General features: G+C 43.2%; 1 protein-coding gene across 10 annotated transcripts in view; it reads right to left on the reverse strand.

The window, feature by feature from the left end:
- CELF4 (CUGBP Elav-like family member 4) overlaps positions 1 to 15395 on the reverse strand; it is a 720179-nt gene extending 704784 nt beyond the window's left edge. For 4 of the 10 annotated variants that reach the window (XM_074855364.1, XM_074855362.1, XM_074855363.1 and 1 more), the window contains exon 1: positions 14792 to 15395. In XM_074855364.1, coding sequence (XP_074711465.1) covers positions 14792 to 15071 — 280 coding nt within the window. In that variant the 5' untranslated portion in view covers positions 15072 to 15395. The remainder of the gene's footprint in view (positions 1 to 14791) is intronic. The other 6 variants (XM_074855357.1, XM_074855354.1, XM_074855356.1 and 3 more) reach the window with 2 other exon arrangements.
- Between the last annotated feature and the right edge of the window lie 5756 nt (positions 15396 to 21151).

A 21151-nucleotide genomic window follows, 5' to 3' on the forward strand; every position in this document is an offset into this window, starting at 1 on the left:
GCTTTCCCTTGTAGTAAAGTCAAGCGTAAGTAATAGCTGTCCTCTGACTACTGCTGCTTTATGAATATGAGTAGAATTTTGCCGCGTCTGAAAACCTGCTACCTGCTTCTGGCTTCTTTTCAGCTGCTTGATATTTTCAGCTGTGCCTTATGAAATCAAACAAAAAAACCCAAAATGCTTCTCCCAGACATGGAGGGGCCTGCAATTTATTTGTAGATGAGGGAAAAATCCCTTTTAATGTCTTCCCTAACTTAATTACTTTACCTATTCTACTCACTGTACTTTTTGCCTGTGGTTTGCATTATTACTTGCTAAATACATCAGAAAATGCTCATCAGCTTGCTCGGCAGCTTGGGTATGTTTGTGTGGTTGCCCACACACATGCACACACACACACAAGCAGCAATTTTATAAATAAATCACAGTCACAGGGGTGAGGAGAGGGCATGTGGTGCTTCATAAGGGAGCAGAACTGCAAAAAAGAAAGTACATCTCCAGGATCAGAAAATAGAGGCTGTCAGAGTTTTTCTGTGCCTCTTAATGCCTGTGAGATGGCCACTGCTGTTGATCACAGAAGGTGAGAGAAGGGCCACCAACCTGGGCTACTTGTCCCCTGGCTACCTAGGTGAAGAAATGTCTAATCCATCAACACAGACAAAAACCAGGCCTAAATAATCAGCCTACATGCTTTACACCTCAAATGAGACAAGGCTTGCCGGGAGAGGTAATATCTTTTATTAGACCAACTGATATAGTTGGAAAAAAATAGACAAGCTTTCAGGCACACAAGGAAGTCTGTCCTTTTTTTTCCCAGCTATATCAGCTGGACTAATAAAAGATATTACCTCTCCTTACAAATGTTGTCTCATTTATAACCTTAGACCATCACCGCTAAAGCTGCGGCACAACTTCTACCTTAAATACACACAAAGCTCTTTACAAAGCTGGATATCATAAATTCCTCTTTACACATAACAAACTGAGGAAGAGCAAGGTCTAAGAATGTGATCTGGCAGGACACAGAAGGGTAGTAAGAGGGCTGGGCTAGAAACAGGTTCCTAATCCCTTTCTACTTACCTCTGAATGAAGAAGACTCTGACGCAGCTCTACATCAAAGGTTTATTTTGGCTTCTTACTTTAATTTGGGGTTGCTAGAGAAGGGTCCTGGAGCTAAGGAATAGTTATGTTTCAAAACAGCAGGAAAAAATATTTTTGCAACAAGCTGAACCATAGTCCCGGAAGGGCCCGCCAGGAACAGTTAAGAATAAGATCACGATTTTAAGAATTCAAAGGAAAATACATGCAGGATTTTTGTTCAGGTGTGAGAAATCCGATGGTGATTTAATGAAACAAGAAAAGTTAAAAAAAAAAAAAAGGTGCAATTGACTTGGTGAAATTACAGACTTACTGCACTTTTTTATTTTTTTAATCTTTGAAAGAGGACATCAAGCTTTGAACCTCAAAAGAAAAAAAAAAAAACACACCACCTTTTCTATCTACTCTCTCAGTGTTTGACATTACGCAGAAATACGTATGTTTGTGTATCTCTGTATGTACGCTTTGTGGGTGCGGGTCTTTCTGCTACTAACCATAGCTTTTTTCTTTTTGAAAATACTTGGTCAGTATGGTTCCCTTTCCCAAATCCTGTTCAGGCAAGAGCTGAGAAAGGAGAGGAGAGATAGTTAATGTGGTCTGAATCAGAGTGGTGACTAGTGACATGAACCGGTGAAGTGCTCTCTACAGGGGTGACAGCCAGTGACAGCACGAGAGCAAAACGTCGGTGCAGAGCTGAACAGAGGGAACAGGAGTGTGAACAGAGATGGCGAGAGCCAGGGAATCAGGTCTGTAGCAGCAGAGGTTGGCCATGGAAAATAAATGACTCATGAGCACAGGTAGCCTGAGAAGAACATTATGGGAAACAAGCAGTGAGCCTGGAGCAGTGCCTGGGGAAGGGACCTGACCCTGGGGAGAGCTCTGAGCTTGGTCCATGCACCCACACTTGCCTCTGCAACCAGGGGAGGAAGCTTGGGAAGGGAGGATGAGGAGCTGGTCTTGGCTAGCCAACAAGAGCCCAGGTGTAGCACTTGGAAAGCAAATGCAGGGGCCAGCAATGGAGAACCAAGCCCAGGGAGAGAGCTGATCTCCCGACAGTCGAACCGATGTCTTTTGCCGGCTAGCTCAGAGCAGGCTCGCTGGGCTCGCTGGTGGCTCGGCTATTTCTTTCTGGATTGAGAAGCTGCTGCTGGAAGTCCTGTCCCTGGATCAGCATAGGGGAGAAGACAGGGGAATGACACACCTATTGTGCAACTCCTTTTATGAATAAACTCGTAGAATCTAATTCTGCCAGCACCTCTCTGGCCTTTTTCAATGAGCCGGTCAGTAACAAATGTTCATTTAACAGCACAAAGCAGCCGTTATATGGGAGAACACATTGAGTCTAATACAACACACGTTCCCCTCCAAACAAGAACCCAACATTTCTGCTTCAATTTTTTTTCCCCATCTGCAAACACTGTCAGTAAAGCTGAGTAAATATATAAATAATTAAACAAACAAATACTTTCCCTGCTGCCCCCAGGCCTTTGAAACTGAGACTTAGTTGGATTTCAGGCAATCAAATAGCATCACGTTCGTACACTCACACTGCACACACGCTTCCTCTCCACCTTTGACAGAATATCATTGACTTGAGTGCACTGTGATGATTTCAAATAGACTAAGGGTTAGATAATCGACTCTACACACACACGTACACACACGCACACTCCAGATTCTCCATTTATTTCATAAGAGACATAAGCACAGATGGGATGGAAACACAAAAAAACCCCCTACATAGATTGCTATTGATGAACTAACTAAAACTGAACTGAAATAATAAAATTAAAAAAAAAAAAAAAAGAGAGCCTGATTCATTTGCTTGTTAGATCTTTAATATAGGAGATCACCTGAAACCCCCCTTTTAAATGAAACGGTTTCTAAATTAATTTTGCTGTGGCTGGATACTTGAGGTCACTGGAACCTTGTTTATTCCCCATAATAAGCTACTTCTTGGGTAGCAGCAGTGAAAACTCCTGGACTACCTTGCTCTGCCAAAGTCAGGGACATTCACATCCCTGTTTAAGGATTCACATGGTGTCTGTCTGTTGTTTGTGAGGCTGGGTCAGAGTCTAACTATTGACTTCAGAGAGTGTTGGGTCGGTCCTCAGCAAATGGACGACGACTGCCAATTCCATCTGCCCATACTGAGGGCAGGAGTACACTTGTCTAGAGGGAACTTGCTCTTTTTACTGACCCAGTGAAGGCATATACCTTCAGCTTGATCCAAATTGTATTGCAAACAATAGGTTTGGATCAGGCCCTTAGAGAAGAAAGGTGGGATGCAGCCCTTCGTCAAATCCTTGAGCTTTTCAGCTCCCTCAGTTGCCATAACAATGAAGAGTATATATGTGATTCACTAAAAGAAGAAAAAAAATCAAGATCCTGAATCAGTGAATGATGATATTCTTGTAGATGGAGAAATTACAAAGGCTGAATCCTACTCACACAAAGAAAACTGGCAAAATTGCCATTGACCCTTTCTTGGTAAAGCAGGGACAAATATGTATTTACAAGTGAAATGAGCAAAGCTAATTTTCCACCTCCTCAACGCGTGTTTTTTGAAAGCATTTTATCCTGATCCACACTGAAAGTAGCTCTGATGTAACGCATTTGTCATCAGACATCACCAAAACCTTTACTGAGAAAAAAATAAATGTCAGATTTGTGCCATTAACTTCTCTCTCCTAAAAAAAAAAAATAAAAATCCGACTAGCCTAATATTGCAGATGGGAAAATGAAAGATCAATAGCTCACTGAAGCCAATGGGAATCTTTCCATTGATTCAACAGGTTTCAGATCAGGCCTGAAGGCACTGAGCTTAAGTGACTCCATCAGAGAGTGTTGGTGAGTAATTATGCACTCCGTGATTAGAACCCAGGCGTCCTCACCGTCGCCCTCACCCACCAGATAATGCCCTTCTTTTGAATGAAGCTGCAGGCACAGGCAGTAATTTAAAAGGGGTAGGTCTGAAGTGTACTCGCCACTAGCAAATAATCTAGAAGGAATGGCAATGCTTGCTTTTCTTGTTTATATATTTGTTTCTTTAATTTGGTGTTAACTTTTACTAACCCAATAGTAGAATGTAAAACCTAGCACCACTCTATCACCCTTATCCCCTGCAAGATCTTTATGTGCATTTTCTTCCAGTGTTTCTATATGATGACTTGCTTTTTTTTCCCCCCTTCTCTGTCAGTGACTAAACTTGGAGTTAAATCATTTGTAAGATACAATTTTCTTTGATATCAAAATTAGCTGGACCCAGATTCATGCAAATAAACATACAGCAATGGTATGCTTTTAAAGACACTGTCAAAGGATTTTTGTTGGTTGTCTTGTCCATTCCTCACTTCCACTCCTACTTTTCCATTTATTGCCAGTATCTTGAATGAGATTTCTTTTTCTTAAAAGAAAAAAAAAAAAATCATAATCCAGAAAAAAAAGATAGTAAGGAAAACAAAGAAAAAAAATGTCCAGACTCCCTCCAAATGCATAAACCAGAACAAACCCTACAGAATAGCATAACTGAATAACAACATATCTTTACAAAGAGGGTGAAAAATTGCACCCTCATCCATGTATTATTGAAGATGGAATACGATCAAATAAATCGCTTTTAAAAGCAATTAAATGCTCACAAAAGAAAACCACTTGCCCTGTAAACTGAGAAAAAACATAATGAAATGCAAACCATCTTGAAACTACCATACGGAAACTGGAACGAGACACTTCAAGCCGAATGGCATAGCGGAAGGAGTGAACTAGCATACCTAGATAAGGCAGCCTATTGCTGAAGAGGGAGTAGTTAGGAAATTCAGAAGCAAGCAGGTCTGTGTATCTGGATTTAGATGAGTAACAACCTTAAGGCAGTCACATTGCATATTATCAGTCGTTCCTGCCTGAAGAGCGGTATCTTGCAGAACTGCCCGTAACTTAGAGCCCAATCCAAACACTGCTGCAGGCAAGGTAGAGTTTTGCTGAAGACTTCAGCAGGCTTTGGAGCAGGTCTGTAGCTGCTCTGCAAAGTCCTTTCCCATTAATTATAGATTATGCACATCATAGAATATATGTTACTTCCACCCTCTTTTTCCCCCCATTTCTTAAATGCTGCTAAAGATGTGAATAAAATAAAATAATTCAAGCACTTCCATTGCATTGCTGTGTTTAAAAAGAGCTCTCTGGGATTAATCCAGTTCTGATGGGGACTGAATTGGTTGGCCAAAATGGTCCTGGCTGCTCTGAGTTTCTCAGGCCCCTGGCTTCTCTGCAGCTGCCAGGAAAAGACCCGATTCTAGAGAAAGACGTATCCCGTTTCTGCCTGAGTCAGGTGAAATAATGGGCAAGAAACAGAGCCCTGCCTGTAAGAGGCAAGGAAAGTGAGTTTTCTCTGGGTTTGCTTTCAAATTGGTGCAAGCCAGTTCAATATACTTAGCAAAGGTATCTCCCTCTCTCTCCCACCCCTTCTCTCTTATGCACCATTTCAAAGAAGTGCATCTTTACCTTATTATATTATTAGAATCAATCAATATTATTAATATTACATGTGGGCAATTCTGTAAATTCTTCACAGTTCTCCTCCCTGCCTGTTAACAGCAGGTACATTATACAGTGTCTGGTTAGATTGGTCAACCAGGCTATTGATAGTCTTAATAAGCAATATCTATATTGTGACCTTTGCTCACAGAACTGAATCTCTCCTATAGGGCTGTCAGATTCCTTAAAGAAGTATTGATAAGCTCATTACTGTATCGCTACGTATAATTTTAGGTGTGATTTTCACTCACCCTCAAGCATATAGTAACCTAATACTTTTTTTTCACTCCTAAAGCATTGGCCCTTTTACAATTGATCAAATAGTGAATTAGAGCATTATAGAGAGGAAACATAATCAGGGGATTTCTACAAGCGCACTGTGGTATATCTTTTGATCTTCTGACAACCTTCATCCCTCTGGATCCTAGGAAGGAAGCACTGTTTTATAGGGATATTATTAGGCTGATGCTGCTTTATACATCTACCTGCAAGAAGCTACTGAATCCGACAAAGATATTTGTGTGCGTTTGCAGTGAGTGATGCATATTATGTGATGCGAATCTATCCTTAGGGACGGAAAAGGAGAGGAACTATGTGCAAATGTAAGTTTGCCCTTTCGATACATGCATGCATACACAATCTCTGTGTATTATGTACACAAGCATTTGAATTAGAAACAGGCCAAATATGCAGTCAGATCTCATCAGACAAACTCTGTCTGCAAAGCTCCATTTTTATTCTGTTTGAAGAAGCTTCATGTCCAGAGTTATCTGCCCCAGAACACTGGGAAGTCAGCTGGATTGCCTCTAAAATATTTTGGAGACTCAGACACAATGTACAAATAAACCAGAGATGGATTAATTAAGTGTGACTGTATCATTAAATTAGTATAATGAACAAACAGCTATGTATCATATTAAACTCTGCATATAATTCCAGGAATAGCCTGTTAAGTCACCTGCCACTTTCACACAAGAGTATGATCTCCGTACTGTCTTTTAGAAAGGAATTATTCAGAGACCTATATCAGCTCATCTGTACTGAATGCATGTTTTCATTAATATGCAGATATAATAAACGGTTGCATGTGTGTATGATATACAAACGTGGCAGGCACACTTCTATCTCTCTGCGTATGCGCTTCTCACATAAAAGTTCATTCTCAGCTGCACCTTTCATGAAAACTATGTCTTTTTATGTTTTCCAGATTTAAATAAGGAAATTACAGATTTCCTCCGTGTAAAAGGGGAAGAATAGCTTGCATTACAAACTGTGTCTGCACTGCACCTTGGTCTGTCAAACCATAAGCAACTTTCTGGCGGCAAAATACTTTGAGAGACTTAACAGGGAAGGTCCCTGTCACCAGCAAATATATATCCCTGGAGGCATCAACATTGCCAACAAAACCATCTACGGAATAGTTAATGTTAAACAATGATTGTCCATGTTCAACAAGGGAGGGAGAAATAAACAGATAAGGGTGAGGTAGATCGAAATCTGCATGCCTCATTGGCTGAGCTGTCGGATATTTCTAATGCATCTGAAGGGTTTGTTACTAAGAACCTGTTAAGTATCTTTAAACCTTTGATCTGTAGCCAGTCTTAACAAAGGTGACAATTAATTAATGGAGAGTACATTGCAATAAAGTTACATTGTGGTCAGTTTATATATACTGTCCAAAGCTGGTTCACAGAAGTCACTGTCAATTAAAGTCTTCTCGGAGTCCAGTTCATTATCAATTTTTCCCCCTTGCCTTGATCAATATTTTTGGCTGCTCTGCTTGACAAACTTAACACAATGTCTATATCTATATGTCTTGCCATTCATTTACATGGAATAGATGGCCATATATGATTTATTTTTAGCTACTGCGTATGGTCAGGCACTTTATTTGAGAGGTTTAGAGCTCTCATCCATCTTTATTTTAAGGAGCGACAATAATAAGCCCTCTCTTCCTTCGAGGGGATGTCAGTTGGATATAATGAATGCACATTAAAAGCTGCAGTCACCTGTGTGTGTATTCAGGCTGTGGCTCACGGTGACAAAAGCAAACAAATGCAATATCTGTGGTGACATTCTGACTCCAGCCCACACCAAGCAATGCAGCACAGACAAAGTGATTCAATAGGACTTGCGATCCCCAAAATGCGATGATGCGTCTTGAGGAGTTACGTAGAGAGAGAGACCCCTACAATATATACCCCAGCTCAGTCAGTAAAGCAACAGTGGAAGACAAGACATAACTTTAACTCACCATGGTTATTATTTTTCCCTTTTTCCGCTGCGGATTTTAATACATAAGGGTCAGTCCACCATGACAAACCCCGGCAACAGTCATATGGGCATCGGTGGAGCAGTTAAGTGAGTGAGAAATGTGGCAGAAGTCAGGCTTTTGTCAGCTCCCCAGCTTTGTTATAGTTTGTTTCACTTAACAGAAGGAAAGATAAGTTAAAGGACAAGCCAGCAAGCGCAGAAGCTGGTAGCATTAACTGCAAGTGTTGTGGTTTGCTATGTAAATCCACAGTCCAGAATTTTAAAGGGAATGTGAAACACTGAGCAAGTGCAAACCTGCACCAGGATTTCCAAACGTGAACCCACTGAAGCGATGGCAAAAATCTCATTGACTGCTGCCCAGCGAGCAGTCAACAAGCCTTCGCTCCCTAAGTAAAGATGATGCTGGGATTAATGAAACACCAGCCTATTTGTTAAGGCTGGGATTCAACTTAGCTCACTTAACACCTCACCTGCTTAGTGCAGACTCTTACGGGGCAGAAACCAGACAGCACCTGATGAACAGATCGTGTTGAGCTCTGCAGCCTTCTGCTTTTATGGAATATTATTTTAAGGCTATAGCCAACACCTACATGAGTCTTGGGGCATCTGATGCTTTGTTTCTATTTTAAATGCAGGTAAGCAGCCCAGCAGCCTAGATCATCTCCCCCACTTTTTTCTCTTGGAACCATTACTGCCTGTCACATAAACCCGCCTCAGTTCACACTTGATTGACGGGAGGGACGGTAAGAGCTCCTTTAGTGTCGTTATGGTCTGTCGGGTCAGTGCGGCTGGTATGCATGCGCACAGGGTATGCATGATAAAAAACACCCTGACGTCTTGCTGAAAAATGTGGCTGTGTATTTCCAGCTCTTAAGGCTAGGGGAGGCCCTCCTTGGTCACCCAGCCCCTTCTGTCCCCTTGTTCTTTACCACCATGCATAGAGAATCCGCTGCCCGCCCTCCTTGACAGGTGCAATCCACTTTTTGGTTGAGCACAGGACACTTTCTGCAATCTCACTCACTCTTTACTCAGGCAAAATTTCCAGATACTCTCTGACAACTTCCTTCAAAAGACTATTCCATCAGCTGCCTGGCTTTTATTATACTATGCAATTTGAATTCTCTGCTAAAGAAAGCCCTGTCTGTGGCACTGGCCACTGGCCGACGCAGGATACAGGACCAGATGAACCACACTTTTCATCCAAGGTGACAAGGATCCTCAATTTTTCTCCCTACTTCAGTGCCGACGTTCTCGATCTCTTCTGGCTGAATACAGGAAAAAATAAATAAATAAAACAAAACCAAACTTTCCCTTGTTTCTGTTGTTATACTTCAGAAATTAGTCAGTTCTTGATTCCCCCTTTAATTAAAACCTTGTTTTGGCCGAGTAAATACTATGAAATTTGGCTGTTGTCGCAGTATTTTTTTTTTTTTTTAAAAAAAGAAGTACCTTTTTTTCCTTCCCTAAGGCACTAGTATATGTAGTTATTGAGGGACAAAAACAATTGTAATCCATAAATGTGTAGGAAATATAAGTTTAACCCGAAGAAAGGTAAGAGAAGAAATAAAAGCTCTAGAAACACAAACTTAGATTTCTTTCTTTCCTCCACATTATGTAACTTTAAAACAAATCCATTCTTGTAAGGATGATTAGTTGATATGGTTGTGGGGCTAGCTGAAGAACAGCTTTCAGTGCAAAACTTAACAGCCAAGCGAGAGATCCCAGAAAATTGGAGTTTGTATTGGAAATGCTGACACAACCGTAACAACAGCATCATAACTGGCTGCAGCTGCTTTTAGAAACCAGAATCCATGTCCAGACCCCTGCAAAAAGAGTTAACATATAGCCTTCTAATTTATGAAGCAATCTGTGCTATCTGTTTGACATTATCAAAACACACGCTCATCTGTACTGGAGATTATAATGTACAGGGGGTTGCTTTTCTCGTCTCTCTTCCATCAAGCTATCCAATTGAATTTTGATTGTTTTAAGGGGTTGTTCTTTAGACCTAAGGCATAAAGCCTCCTCTGTTTTATTCCAGTTTATTTGTGCATTTACCTCCCTAAAACTTGTTTGGTTTACTACCATACTAAATGCTGTATGTGTTGCTTTCAGCCAGGCAAGCCTTATGTTTCAATTATGGAGGAGTTTATTCAGCACCTGTATTGCGCTGTGCTTCTTTTTCAACTAAATTTCCATTTCCCAAAGGCTATATGCATGAATGTGTATACATCTCTTTTTTTTTTTTCTGTATGTATACGCAAACACAAATCTATACATTTATACATATATACAAATATATCTTCTTAACGGAATGCTCATTTTCATTGCACCTTTGAATTTCTGAGATATCCAAAACCTTCATAAGCATCCTTAGACTTAACAAGGTTTTAATTTTTCTATCATCTATCTTTGTAATCAAACAGAACAGAATATAATGAATGGAAGCCTTGTTTACCTACCCGCAAGGTGTCTTAAATTTCAAAATTATTTATACTTTTGAGAAGATAAAGCAGCAAAAGAACTAAACTATTCTTTTCATACTGCATTTTTCTAGCTGCATTGAATGGTTATCGAGTGAGGTTCGTGTCAGGTAGGAACACCGTCCTAACCACGGGACTGCAACTGTGGATTTCAAGGAGGTTTTGGGGATTTTGTGCTTTTTTTCCCCCCTAAATAAAAGTTGACAGAATGTTGTAGCTCTCAGGTCTACTGAAGACTCTTGCTTTCACACTGCACACTATCTCCACTCTTTAAGTGCACTCACCCGCGTGTGTTTCAGTAAATCTCAGTTAAGTGTGGAATGCTGATTTCTTCTGACTTCCTAAATAGAATATTATGGAGACCTGTGCGTTTTAAATTAAAACACATTCTGGGTGTTGGGTATAAGCAAACTTTGATAGAAAAGGCTGTTTAAACCTATGGGGACAGTCCTATATTTAGATTACATTAATTCATAAATATTATACTAAATACCACTTAAATTGGCCTTAAATGACTTCAAAGATAATGCATTATAATATGGCTGTCCTGAGAGCACTAACCTTTATGTCTCCCAGTAACTCAGCCTTTAAGCATACTCCACTGCTAGATAAGAAGAGGGGAAGTTATGAATGAGTGGCTTGCTAAATTGTTCAAGTGTGATTAGTTAACTCTGTGCGTGTGTGTGTGTGTGTGTGTATGTGTGAGCGTGTGGGTGGGTCAGCTCAGCCCCGGTAGATTTCTACCCGCGGACCTCAGCACACAGCCTCTTCCCAACCCTAGAGCAAAGTACCACAGCAGGAGCCTGGTCCTGCCCCGTGTGGAGAGAAGCAAGGATGGGGGAGATATGCAGCAGTTACGCTCGTGCCATGAAGGCTTGTTTTCTCGGGGATCTGGCAAGCCTTTCCCGCCTTCCCGCTCATGCTGCTTCCCCCGTACCCTTTTCTCTCTTTGCGTGTCTGCAAGAGAATCGTGCTCCCCTGCCTCTTCCCTGGTATCTGGCCTGGTATCAGCCGTGGCTGCTGGTGAGAGAACCTGGGACTTCACTCTCTTTTTGTGATAGTTTTTCTGGGAAGGGGGGCATAGTAATGTACTTTATCTTCAGGTTCTTATTTTTCAATTTCCTCCTGTTGTACAGGAGCACCACAATAGGATCTCTTCATAATATTTTTAAGAATACATATCTTGTGCTCTCATTTCAATGGATTTACACCTGAAATTACTATGGTTGCTACATTTTCACTTTAAGCTAATTCCTGTTTCTTCCCTCCTCCCAACACAAACCCACCTTCTCCCGCTCCACACCCAAGGTTTGCTCTCCGTACACTTAAATAAACTACAGCCCACTATTAACCCTTCAGAGTATACAACTGCCACAGTCTCATCCGCTGGATTAGGAATGAAATCAACTGAGAGTGATGGATCAATTAATGTATAAACATTATGCATCACTTATGGAAAGCATCTTGAGGTTTCATATTGCCATCCTACCCCTGAGAGCCAAGTTGGACTATCTTTATGCAATTCTTCACCTATGCCTGCAAAGCAAAGCCAAAATAAGGAGAACTGAGTGAATACTATGCTTCACATGACTGCATTTAGAGAAGGGAGAAGAAAAAAATAGATTAAAAATGAAATAAAATGAAATAAAATAATGAAAAAAGCCAAACACAATCCTCATCCTTCAAAGCCCCATCATGCTTTTTGACTTCATAGTAATTAATCACTACTGGCAAGAAAGTAATTTTTTTCCAGGTAGCCAGGGGCACATTTTTATCAGGATTAGCTAATAAATCAGCGGCATCGCTAGAAAGGAGTTCAAACTCTTCTCGGATGTACTAAATAAAACCGATCTCTGAAACGCTGGCAACTCGGTGTCTATTGAAGCTTCACTCAAGCCCTAGCCTGTGAAATAACAATCATCATCATCATTTTTCCTTCCAAAGTCCAAAACTTCTAGGAGGTTAAAAATGACTGTTTCTTTTGAGATGAACTCATGCAATTTGGTTTGATGAGGTGACAAGATTTCCCGCCTGGCTTTTTTCCTAGGTTGCAGCTTTAGAACAGAAATGAAATGAAGGGAAATGAAGTTAGTATCTTGCTTAATTCAGGAATATGTGTTAAACACATCCAAGCAAGATAAATGATCCCTCTATCTCTCGCTCCCTCTCTCTCCCCTCCTTCCTGAGTTTGTCTCTGTGAATACAGGCATACAGTAAAAGAAAAACTGAACTGAAAGAGGAGGAATTCACATCTATGAAATAGACATTAAAGTTAGCGCATAGATTGGTTAATTACAGGTTTAAGATAGAATATAACAAAAGGATAAAATCTCATCAACAAATCAAGATAACCTCCCCCCACCACAAAAATGCTTTATCGAGGTGTTAGCTCAGAGATTTCCTCTACACTATGTTGTGTGGTTCTCTTCAGTGTAGCTTTTACTGATGTTATTTTTATTTTACCGAAACCTTAGATAATTTTTGCAAACACATGTGCGCACACACGAGCTCAGTGGCTACTCTCACTATGCTTCATCTATTAGACAAAACCTCTCAGGACCTTTCCTTCCCTGTGCTTCTTACTATTATTTTTACTGTTATTATTAATAATTATTACAGTATGGATGTCATGTTTAAATGATGCCCATCAGACCTTGATGTGGCTTCTAGGAGCTAGTCTGAAGAGAAAGCAAGGTTCGAAAGGGCTACACTGATCGCTGCAAATATGAGAAGGGTGTTTGGAGCGACCGGCAAGAAAGGAAGGAAGAAATATCCTAGAACTTGGACTAAGTCCCCAGCCTCTGAGCCTTGAACAATTTCTCTAGCCTGTGAGAAACTGGTACTTTGCACCATCAGGCTATATTTTCATTCGCATTTCCTGAGGGTGGAAGAGAGGAGAGTGAGTGGGAAGGGGGAAGAGATGCCTGCTAAACATGCCATTAAGTTCAAGATTTACAACTCGCCAAGGCATCTGGAAAGCTGGGAAGCCAGTAATGCCGTTTCCAGTGACTTTCCCTGACAGGAGTTCACCAGCTGAGTAGACACTGCCAGTGAACCTCTTCTGTAACAGATGCAACTTCCACTCCCCCCATGGCCCCCCGCAAAACCATTCCTCCTCCTGCACTAAATCTGGAGTCACACCCCAATCACTTCTGATCTGATCTTTTTATTTTCTTTTTTTATTTTTTAATAACTACATATCTAATGAAATAAACACACACACACACACACATATACAGAACCTGAGTTAATAAAGTGGCTTGCTTCGCTCCTGGGTGTCTCCTGATCCTAAGCGGGCTACCATGCAAATTATCTTCAACTTCCTCCCTGCGAGTCCTACTTTCCTACCCGAGGATCTGAGCATCTCTTCCCCACTACACATACCCTCCCCCACTCCCAAAATGTAGCATCATCTAATCTGAAATGCACCTCCGGAGAACCTAAGCTAAGCAGGGAAAGGAGCGGGCAGAGATGGAGTGAGCGAAGCATCGCATGGGGAGTACGTCTCCACTGCCTTTAAAGAAAACCTAAAAAGTTCCCGGGATGGACTTTGGGCACATTAAAGTAGTGCTTGGAATATGCCTGCTCGGAGACTTCTCCCCTCTGGAGCTAAACTGCCACCCGTGCCTCCTGGCTCACCCTCTCCAACACCTGCACACATCACGATTTTGTACACGCACCCCCCCCCCCCCCCCCCCCCCCCGCCCCGCTTGAGATAGGCTTTTTTATTGTTGTTTATATCCCTGTTCCCACGCTGAAGAAAACCAAAATGAAATACCCCCCTGGAGCAACTCACTCTCCTCCGCCTCTAGCTTTGGAGCAGACTACAAATAATAATTGTAACAGCAGTAAAAATAAAAAGAAATTAAAAAAAAAAAAAAAAAAGAAAAGAAAGGAAAAGAAAAGGCGCCGGTGCCAGATATACAACAGTTGTAAGACAGCGCTGGGAACACGGGCAGACACACGGACACACACACCCTTGGGTGGAAAATGTGCGGATCCCGAAGATAAATAAAGAAATCCTCTTCCTCTTTTCAGCACCACCAGCGCGCGGACAGCTCCCCGCCAGCCCCGCCGCCCGCTCCTGCGCTCGCCTGGGCGCCCCGGCGTCCGCAAGTGGCTGCATCTCACCCCAAAAAAAAAGAGGGGAAAGAAAGAAAAATGCTAATAAATAGACCAAACGGAGCTGACTCTCTTCCCTGCCTCTCTCTCTTCTCTTTCCAGGAGGGTCTATTATTTCTTTCCCTGCCCCCCCAGCCTGCCGCCTCCGCCCCCGGGCCAACCAAAAATGAAATAAAATGAAATGAAGTCGAAAGGAAAGAGAGAAAGAGAGACCCAGAGAGGGAGCGGGAGCCTGCCTTCCTTTCCCGATCTCTCCCGGGAAAGTTCAGGAGGTAACTCACCTTTGTGCATGCCAGTGAACCTGTCCTTCAGCACCGTCAGTTCATAGATCTTCCCGAACTCCTCGAAGAGCGGTTTGAGGTCTTTCTCGTCCAGGTTACGGGGGATCTGCCCAATAAAGAGCTTAATGGCATCGTGGTCCTTCATTGGGATGGTGGATGGGTTTCCGGGACTATGGTTTAATCCGTTCATATGCCCGTTGGTGCTGGGGTTGCTGTGATTGCTACTCAGGCTGGTATTGTCTGGTTGTCCGTTTGCTAACGTGGCCATCTTTATATACATAGAGAAAATCTTCTTTCCTTTTTTCCCCCCTCTTCTTTTCTCTCTCCCTCCCTCTCTCTCCCTCTCTCTCTCTCCCTCTCTCTCGCTCTCTCGCTCCCTCTCCCTCTTTCACACACACACACACACACACTCTCACACACACACACTCCTCCCTCTCCGTCTCTCTCTCTCTCTGGGTCTGATCTGATTTTTTTTTTACATTGAAGATCTGTGTCCTTTCCGTTTAAACAGGCTGGATCGGTTCAAATTCCCAGCCAGACTAGGGGGTGGGGTGTGAGTGTGTGGATGTGTGTGTGTGCGGGGAAGGGAGGCTGGGGGTGGGGGATTGCTTTTGCCTCTGCTCTGGCTAAACCCCCTCCTCCCATCCAACCACCCCCCTGTCTGTCTGCCCGGGAGAAGCTTAATGGTATCTTCCAACACAGCCCCTGGCTATAAATAGCACTAGGCGCATGGCTCTTTGAGAGACAGTCAATTTCTATTGTGCCAAGTGAGCAAAGGGGAACGGTTGCGTTTTTAGGACCAATGATGATGATTTTTTTCTTTCCTTTTCCTTTGCAAGCCCTCCGATCAATCGCTGTCGTTATAATTTCAGTGATCATCGGGAAATCTGCCTTCTTATTTGAGAGGGGAAAAAAAAAACAAACCCAAGGTGTTCTGACTTCTTCCTATTATGATGATCTCTCTTATTTATTATTTACTCTTATTATGATTTCTCAATTGATAATAAAAGCAGTTCAGATACGGACGAATCCTCGGGCTCAGAGGTTGCTTTTGTTGTTGTTGTTGTGGTTGTGATGTTACAAGCTCTCTCTACTATATCTGTTCTTGTTGCATCTAAAAAAATGCATGCTCTTTAAGCTCTTTTTAAAAAAATTATGCTGTTGATGATGACATCAAGCTAGGAAAGGCGCAAACTGTGTTACTGTAGCTCTTTGGAGGGAGACGAAAAATATCGAGATGACTATTGTTAATGTTCATGCTGCCGATATTTATTTTACGTACAGTCAGTGCGGGCGTTATCTCCTATACTAGCTCCGTGTGGTGTGTGTGTGTGTGTGTGTGTGTGTGTGTGTGTATTGGAAAGGGATTGATTAGATAAGATTTTCTTGCCCGATTTTCAAGCCATCAGGATATTCTGTCTCTCTCTGATGGAAACATAAATCGTATTTTGTAGTCATCAGGGATCGGGAGTTGCTTGTCCGAACAATGCTCTCCAGACAAAGTGTACTGTATGGTGGAAATGAAATCAGCTCTCCTTTCATAGCATCTGGGGGTGGGGAGGGCAGGGAGGCTCGGATTAAGGACACAACTCCCCCTTGTCCCCCAAATAATAATAACAGTAATCCGGACAGTAACAAAACAAGGCTCTGCGTGTGCTCTGAGCAATTCTTTTATTTCATTTTTTTCCCCCTTTCCCCCGGTTCCCGAGCAAGCTGCGCGGGGATGAAGCTCGGACAAACACCAGCTCGGAGCAGCCGTTGAGAGTTACCTGCCCTGAACCCCCCCGCGCTCCGGTCAGGCTGCAGCCACACGCCGCCCGAACATCTCCCCTGCCCCGGGGGTGCTCACAGCGCCCCCCCCCCACCCCGTCCCCCGCAGCCCCCCCGGCCGGCCCGGGCCCCCCCCCAGGCTCCTCGGGGGCTCACAGCCATTGTTCCTGGCGCCGCCGGCTGCTCCCCGCGGCGGAGGCGGCGGCGGCGGCCCCGGGGGGGGGGCGGGCTGGGAGCGGGACCCCCCCACCCCCCCGCCGCGGCCGCCTGTCCCCCGGGAGCGCCGGGCAGGGTGCCGGTAACACGTGTGACTGTAAACGGAAGGGGCAGCCGTGGAGGAGGGAGGTTATTCGTTTAAATTTGCAACGTTCCTGCATGTTTTATTGACCGGAATTTATTTTTATTTCTGTTTTAAAAAACAAACAAACAGAAAAGCAAGAAAACCACAACACCTTTGTAGCAGTTTCCACTTTTACTTGGCTTTTGTTTTAATAACTGAGCAGCGAGGCGGCGACCTGCCCCCACCCCCTCCCCTTTAAAAAATAATTTTTAAAAAACCAACCCAATGCAGGTGGCTCAGCTATTACAACTACTCCTGTGACTGCCAGTCCTCCCGTGACTTAAACGAGCGCCCCTGACAGGAGACGAGCGCGGAAGGGCCCGCTCCTGGGGGGGGATCCGGGACGGGCGAAGGCGGGGTGCGGCAGGGCTGCGCCCCTCCCCTGGGCGACCGAGGGTCCCCGCGGGGGGGAGGGGGGGGCGCGAGGGGGGGGGGGGGGGGCGGAGACGGAGCCGGACAGCCCCCCCCCTCCCCCCTTCCTCTTTCCCTTCCCCCGGGGCCCGCACCTGGGGGCGACACCCGACCCGAGCCGCCGGCAGCCCCCACTCCTTTTTACGGCTCTTTAAATATCTTTCGCCGCTAATGGGGAGGCAGCTGCTGTCAGACGCCTAATGCCGGGCTGGTGGCAGGCACCGCGCATTGTCTGCTGTCTGACCAGACATGCTATTTATTGGGGTCTGAGGGGGGGATCTGTCTGTCTTCCCTTCCCGGGCGCGCACTTACAACGTTTAAAGGCTAAAGACACAGAGATCTGACAGCCCAGGAGCTGCGGGGAGGGTCAAAACCTCAAGACAGCCCCTCTCCCAAATTCCCAGCCCCGTGACTCACCTGCTTTCAAATCCTGCCTTGTGCCTTGGACTGTGATAAAAGAATGACAACAACAACAAAACCCGCATGAAACAAAATCTTCCAGCACCCCCCCCCCCACACACACACACCTTGAACCAGGACATTAAAAAAATCTTAATATCTGCTCTTTTTGAACCTTAAAGCCGCACCTGTGATAAAGCTAGGAAGGCTGTCTGAAAGAAGACTTGTTAAACCTTTTTAAAAGAAGAAATATCCACTATAGTGAAAAGTGAAACAGCACCCGGCACTGATCCATCCAAGGGATAGCTCTGTTAACACCTTGTCCATGAGCAGGCCACTCTGCCTGCAATCACGTCTTATCCCAAATGAAAGCCAATTAAAAGAACAGGGCAGTGAAAAGAGCTGTTTTGTTGCTCAGCGAGGGTGTCACTTTTATAACAGTATATATTTTTTAAAACTTTGAGCTGGTCCACGCCCCGTTTTCACAGAGCCGTAAGTATAGTCATTTAGAAATGGATGCTGTTCAAGTACAGCCCCCTGGTGCACAGGCACAGCTGTGAGGGGTGGCAGGATGAAATAATACGGACACAAATATTGCTACAAGGGCTCTGAGATGAACACAGCTGCTGCTGTGGATGGAAATAAGCTGTACCCCATAAGCACCTTTACACATGTACAAGGGGCTGTACTGGATTTTAAACAGATACAAGCAAAGGAGGAGTGAAATTGTTATCTATAAACCAGCCTTTGCTGAACAGTTCCCAAGTGAGAAATGTTCCCAGTATAATCACAGTGGGTCCAGTTCAGCAATCCATAAGCAGGGGAGTCCACAGGAATTTTGTAAGAATAAGGTCTTTTGTAACAGGCTCCAGTTTCTCCCAGAGAGTAAAAATTATTTATCTGCTTGGAACCAAAATAAAGCACTTTAAATTTTTTCCCCTTTTTCTTTTTTATGTGTCTACTTGCAGGAAAAAAGAAACCCCCTCCAAGCCCATTTACAACCCCATTTGCTCCTGCTCCTCTGGTTAGTGTCTTTTTTGGGAACACTATTTATTTTGGGGTAGATTGCCAGCAATTTTTACCTCCTCAGAAGAAATGCTACCCCAAATCAGCACAGCTGGAAAAATGCACTGACATTGCCAGGCTGGGAGCAGAGAGATACAGGGGGACCAGCCACAGGTATATACACACACCTCGTGTGAGAAACGGTTTGCAGACCAGGCTTTGGCTTTTAATGTGCCTTTCAAAGGGCTTGATTGATTGCTGTTAATCCTGTGAACAACTTCGGTGTTGTTAACAGGACTGCCCGCATTAGTAAAGGTACTTGCATGCATTAGTATGCTCCTCGTCCCCATGACGTCAATAGACAGCTTTCCAGTGACTTCCAGGAGGGCTGGATCAGGCCCTTGCTAGCAGCAAGTTTTTAATGAACACCGTTTGTTGCAGAGAAGGGGGGCATAGTGATACATCAGTCCCGACTATCTTCATTCTCCAGGAAACGAGCAAGTAAAGAAGAAAGGCAGGAATAGGCCGAAAGGTTGCTGGAGGGGGATTCTTCTGCTGAACTTCAAAACCCTGGACCCATAGCACACAGAACCATCATCCACTGACTGATACAAAATAAATTGCAGAAAAGTTTTGTTCCAAATAAATAAACAATATGCGTGAATTTTGTTTTTTAAATAGATAAAATAAATAGCAGGCAAGTTTTGTTCCAAATAAATAAACAGTATGAGTGAATTTTATTTTTAAATAGTAATTTATCCTTCTTTAGATCTAGGTAGCTATACCAGCCCATATACTCCTAGATTCTTTGCTAGTATATTTTATTGAGATTTTTCCAAATAAAACATGAGACTGTTAATAGCAAAGATACTCGTTCTGATCACAGTTCAAAAATACAGCTCTCAGCTACTATTAAAGGGCCCGCTCCTGCCAAGTCTTCTAATTCAGCTGGGATTGTTTCCTTCAGTTTGTTGGGCTTTCTAGGGAGCTCTGACAGGATCAGGGCCTATTAGCTATGTAATCTAATAAAATAATTGAGAGCCGCATGTCGGTCTCTAATACATCTAACAAAAGGAGAGGGACCATCATCCACTAAACTTCGGGTGAGAACCCAAGCATGAGGGGATGGGCCCGATCCTGAAAACCTTAATCTGCATTGTTGTTAATCAGTCCGCTGTGGTCAGAGGGATTATTCATCTGAGGAAGGATTACTCATGTGAACATTTGCAAGATTGGTCCCTGAATTAATGCATGAATCAGTGTGGGTTGTTTTTGTTTTTGTTTTTCTCTTTTTTTTTTTTTTTTCCTCTCTGTCTTAGTTAGAATCAAGAAGGTTGATTGAGGAGAGAAATGAAAAACTATTTGCATCCAAAGGAGCTTAGTACAGGATTGTAGTCAATGTAGGCAACAAAAGGTATCACTGTAATAAAAAGGGAGCTTTGTTTATGGAGGTCTTTTGTTATTAAAGTAACACTGGTGAGTTTCAGGTGGTAAAATGAAGGCTGCATAGAAACCAGGGGTTAATAAAGGACAGAAAAATAGAAGGGACTGTGTATGCATGTGTTCGCATGTATGTTTAGACACAGGGTTTGTGCAGACACATACATACACATCATTACATCCCACCCAGCGGATTCTGCTATTTAAACAGAGGTCTCCAGAATATTCCTATTACCCATGCTATGAACACAGTAAATATGTTGTATCAGTCCTTTGAAAAGAATATCAGGTTTATTATCTCGCCATCCCTTTTCCATAATATGTATGTTCCTGTACATAATGAGTAATGAAAGCAGGCAAGCTTGTATTGTAGGGACAATAATGCTTCATGTTAATATGGTCCTTTTCATCATCAAATCATTGTGCAATCATTAACAAATTAATGCTCACAGCGCCCCTGTGAGGAAGGGAGATTTCAGTTTAATAGGATCTGGTAGCACCACCAATTACAAAGGTTGCCTGAGACTTCCTATAATAAAATCCTGTTCAGCTTTGATAAACTGCACATGTTTTGGCAGAAACTCTTAAGTTGGGTGCCTGAATTCCTTTCAAATTCTTTAATTATTTCTGGAAAATTTCAGCCGGAGCTATTTGTCTGTCCCTGAGAACAACCCAGAGGAGAACTGTGCTGGTTTGAACTGAGTCAAATGAGATTCTTTGTAAAGCTCTCCCATCCCCATACTTTACAACATGATACTAAGAGCTGACAGGAGGTGAAGCTCTTTCTTAAGTCTTTTTGCTATCTCGGGGAAAATCTGCCCCAAAGTGGCCAATTAAAAGCTTTGGGAAAACAGCAGTTCTCACACACTCACTAGAGATGCAGATTTCCAAAACCAGATTCCCCAGTGACTTGCTTCTCATCGGGTATGCTCCAGCAGAGACAAGAGTTATTCCTGTCATTGCAGCACTGGCCTGGGACAGGCCAGGAAAAATTG

Source organism: Strix uralensis, chromosome Z (genome assembly GCF_047716275.1).
Source record: "Strix uralensis isolate ZFMK-TIS-50842 chromosome Z, bStrUra1, whole genome shotgun sequence".
NCBI classification, from domain to species: domain Eukaryota; kingdom Metazoa; phylum Chordata; class Aves; order Strigiformes; family Strigidae; genus Strix; species Strix uralensis.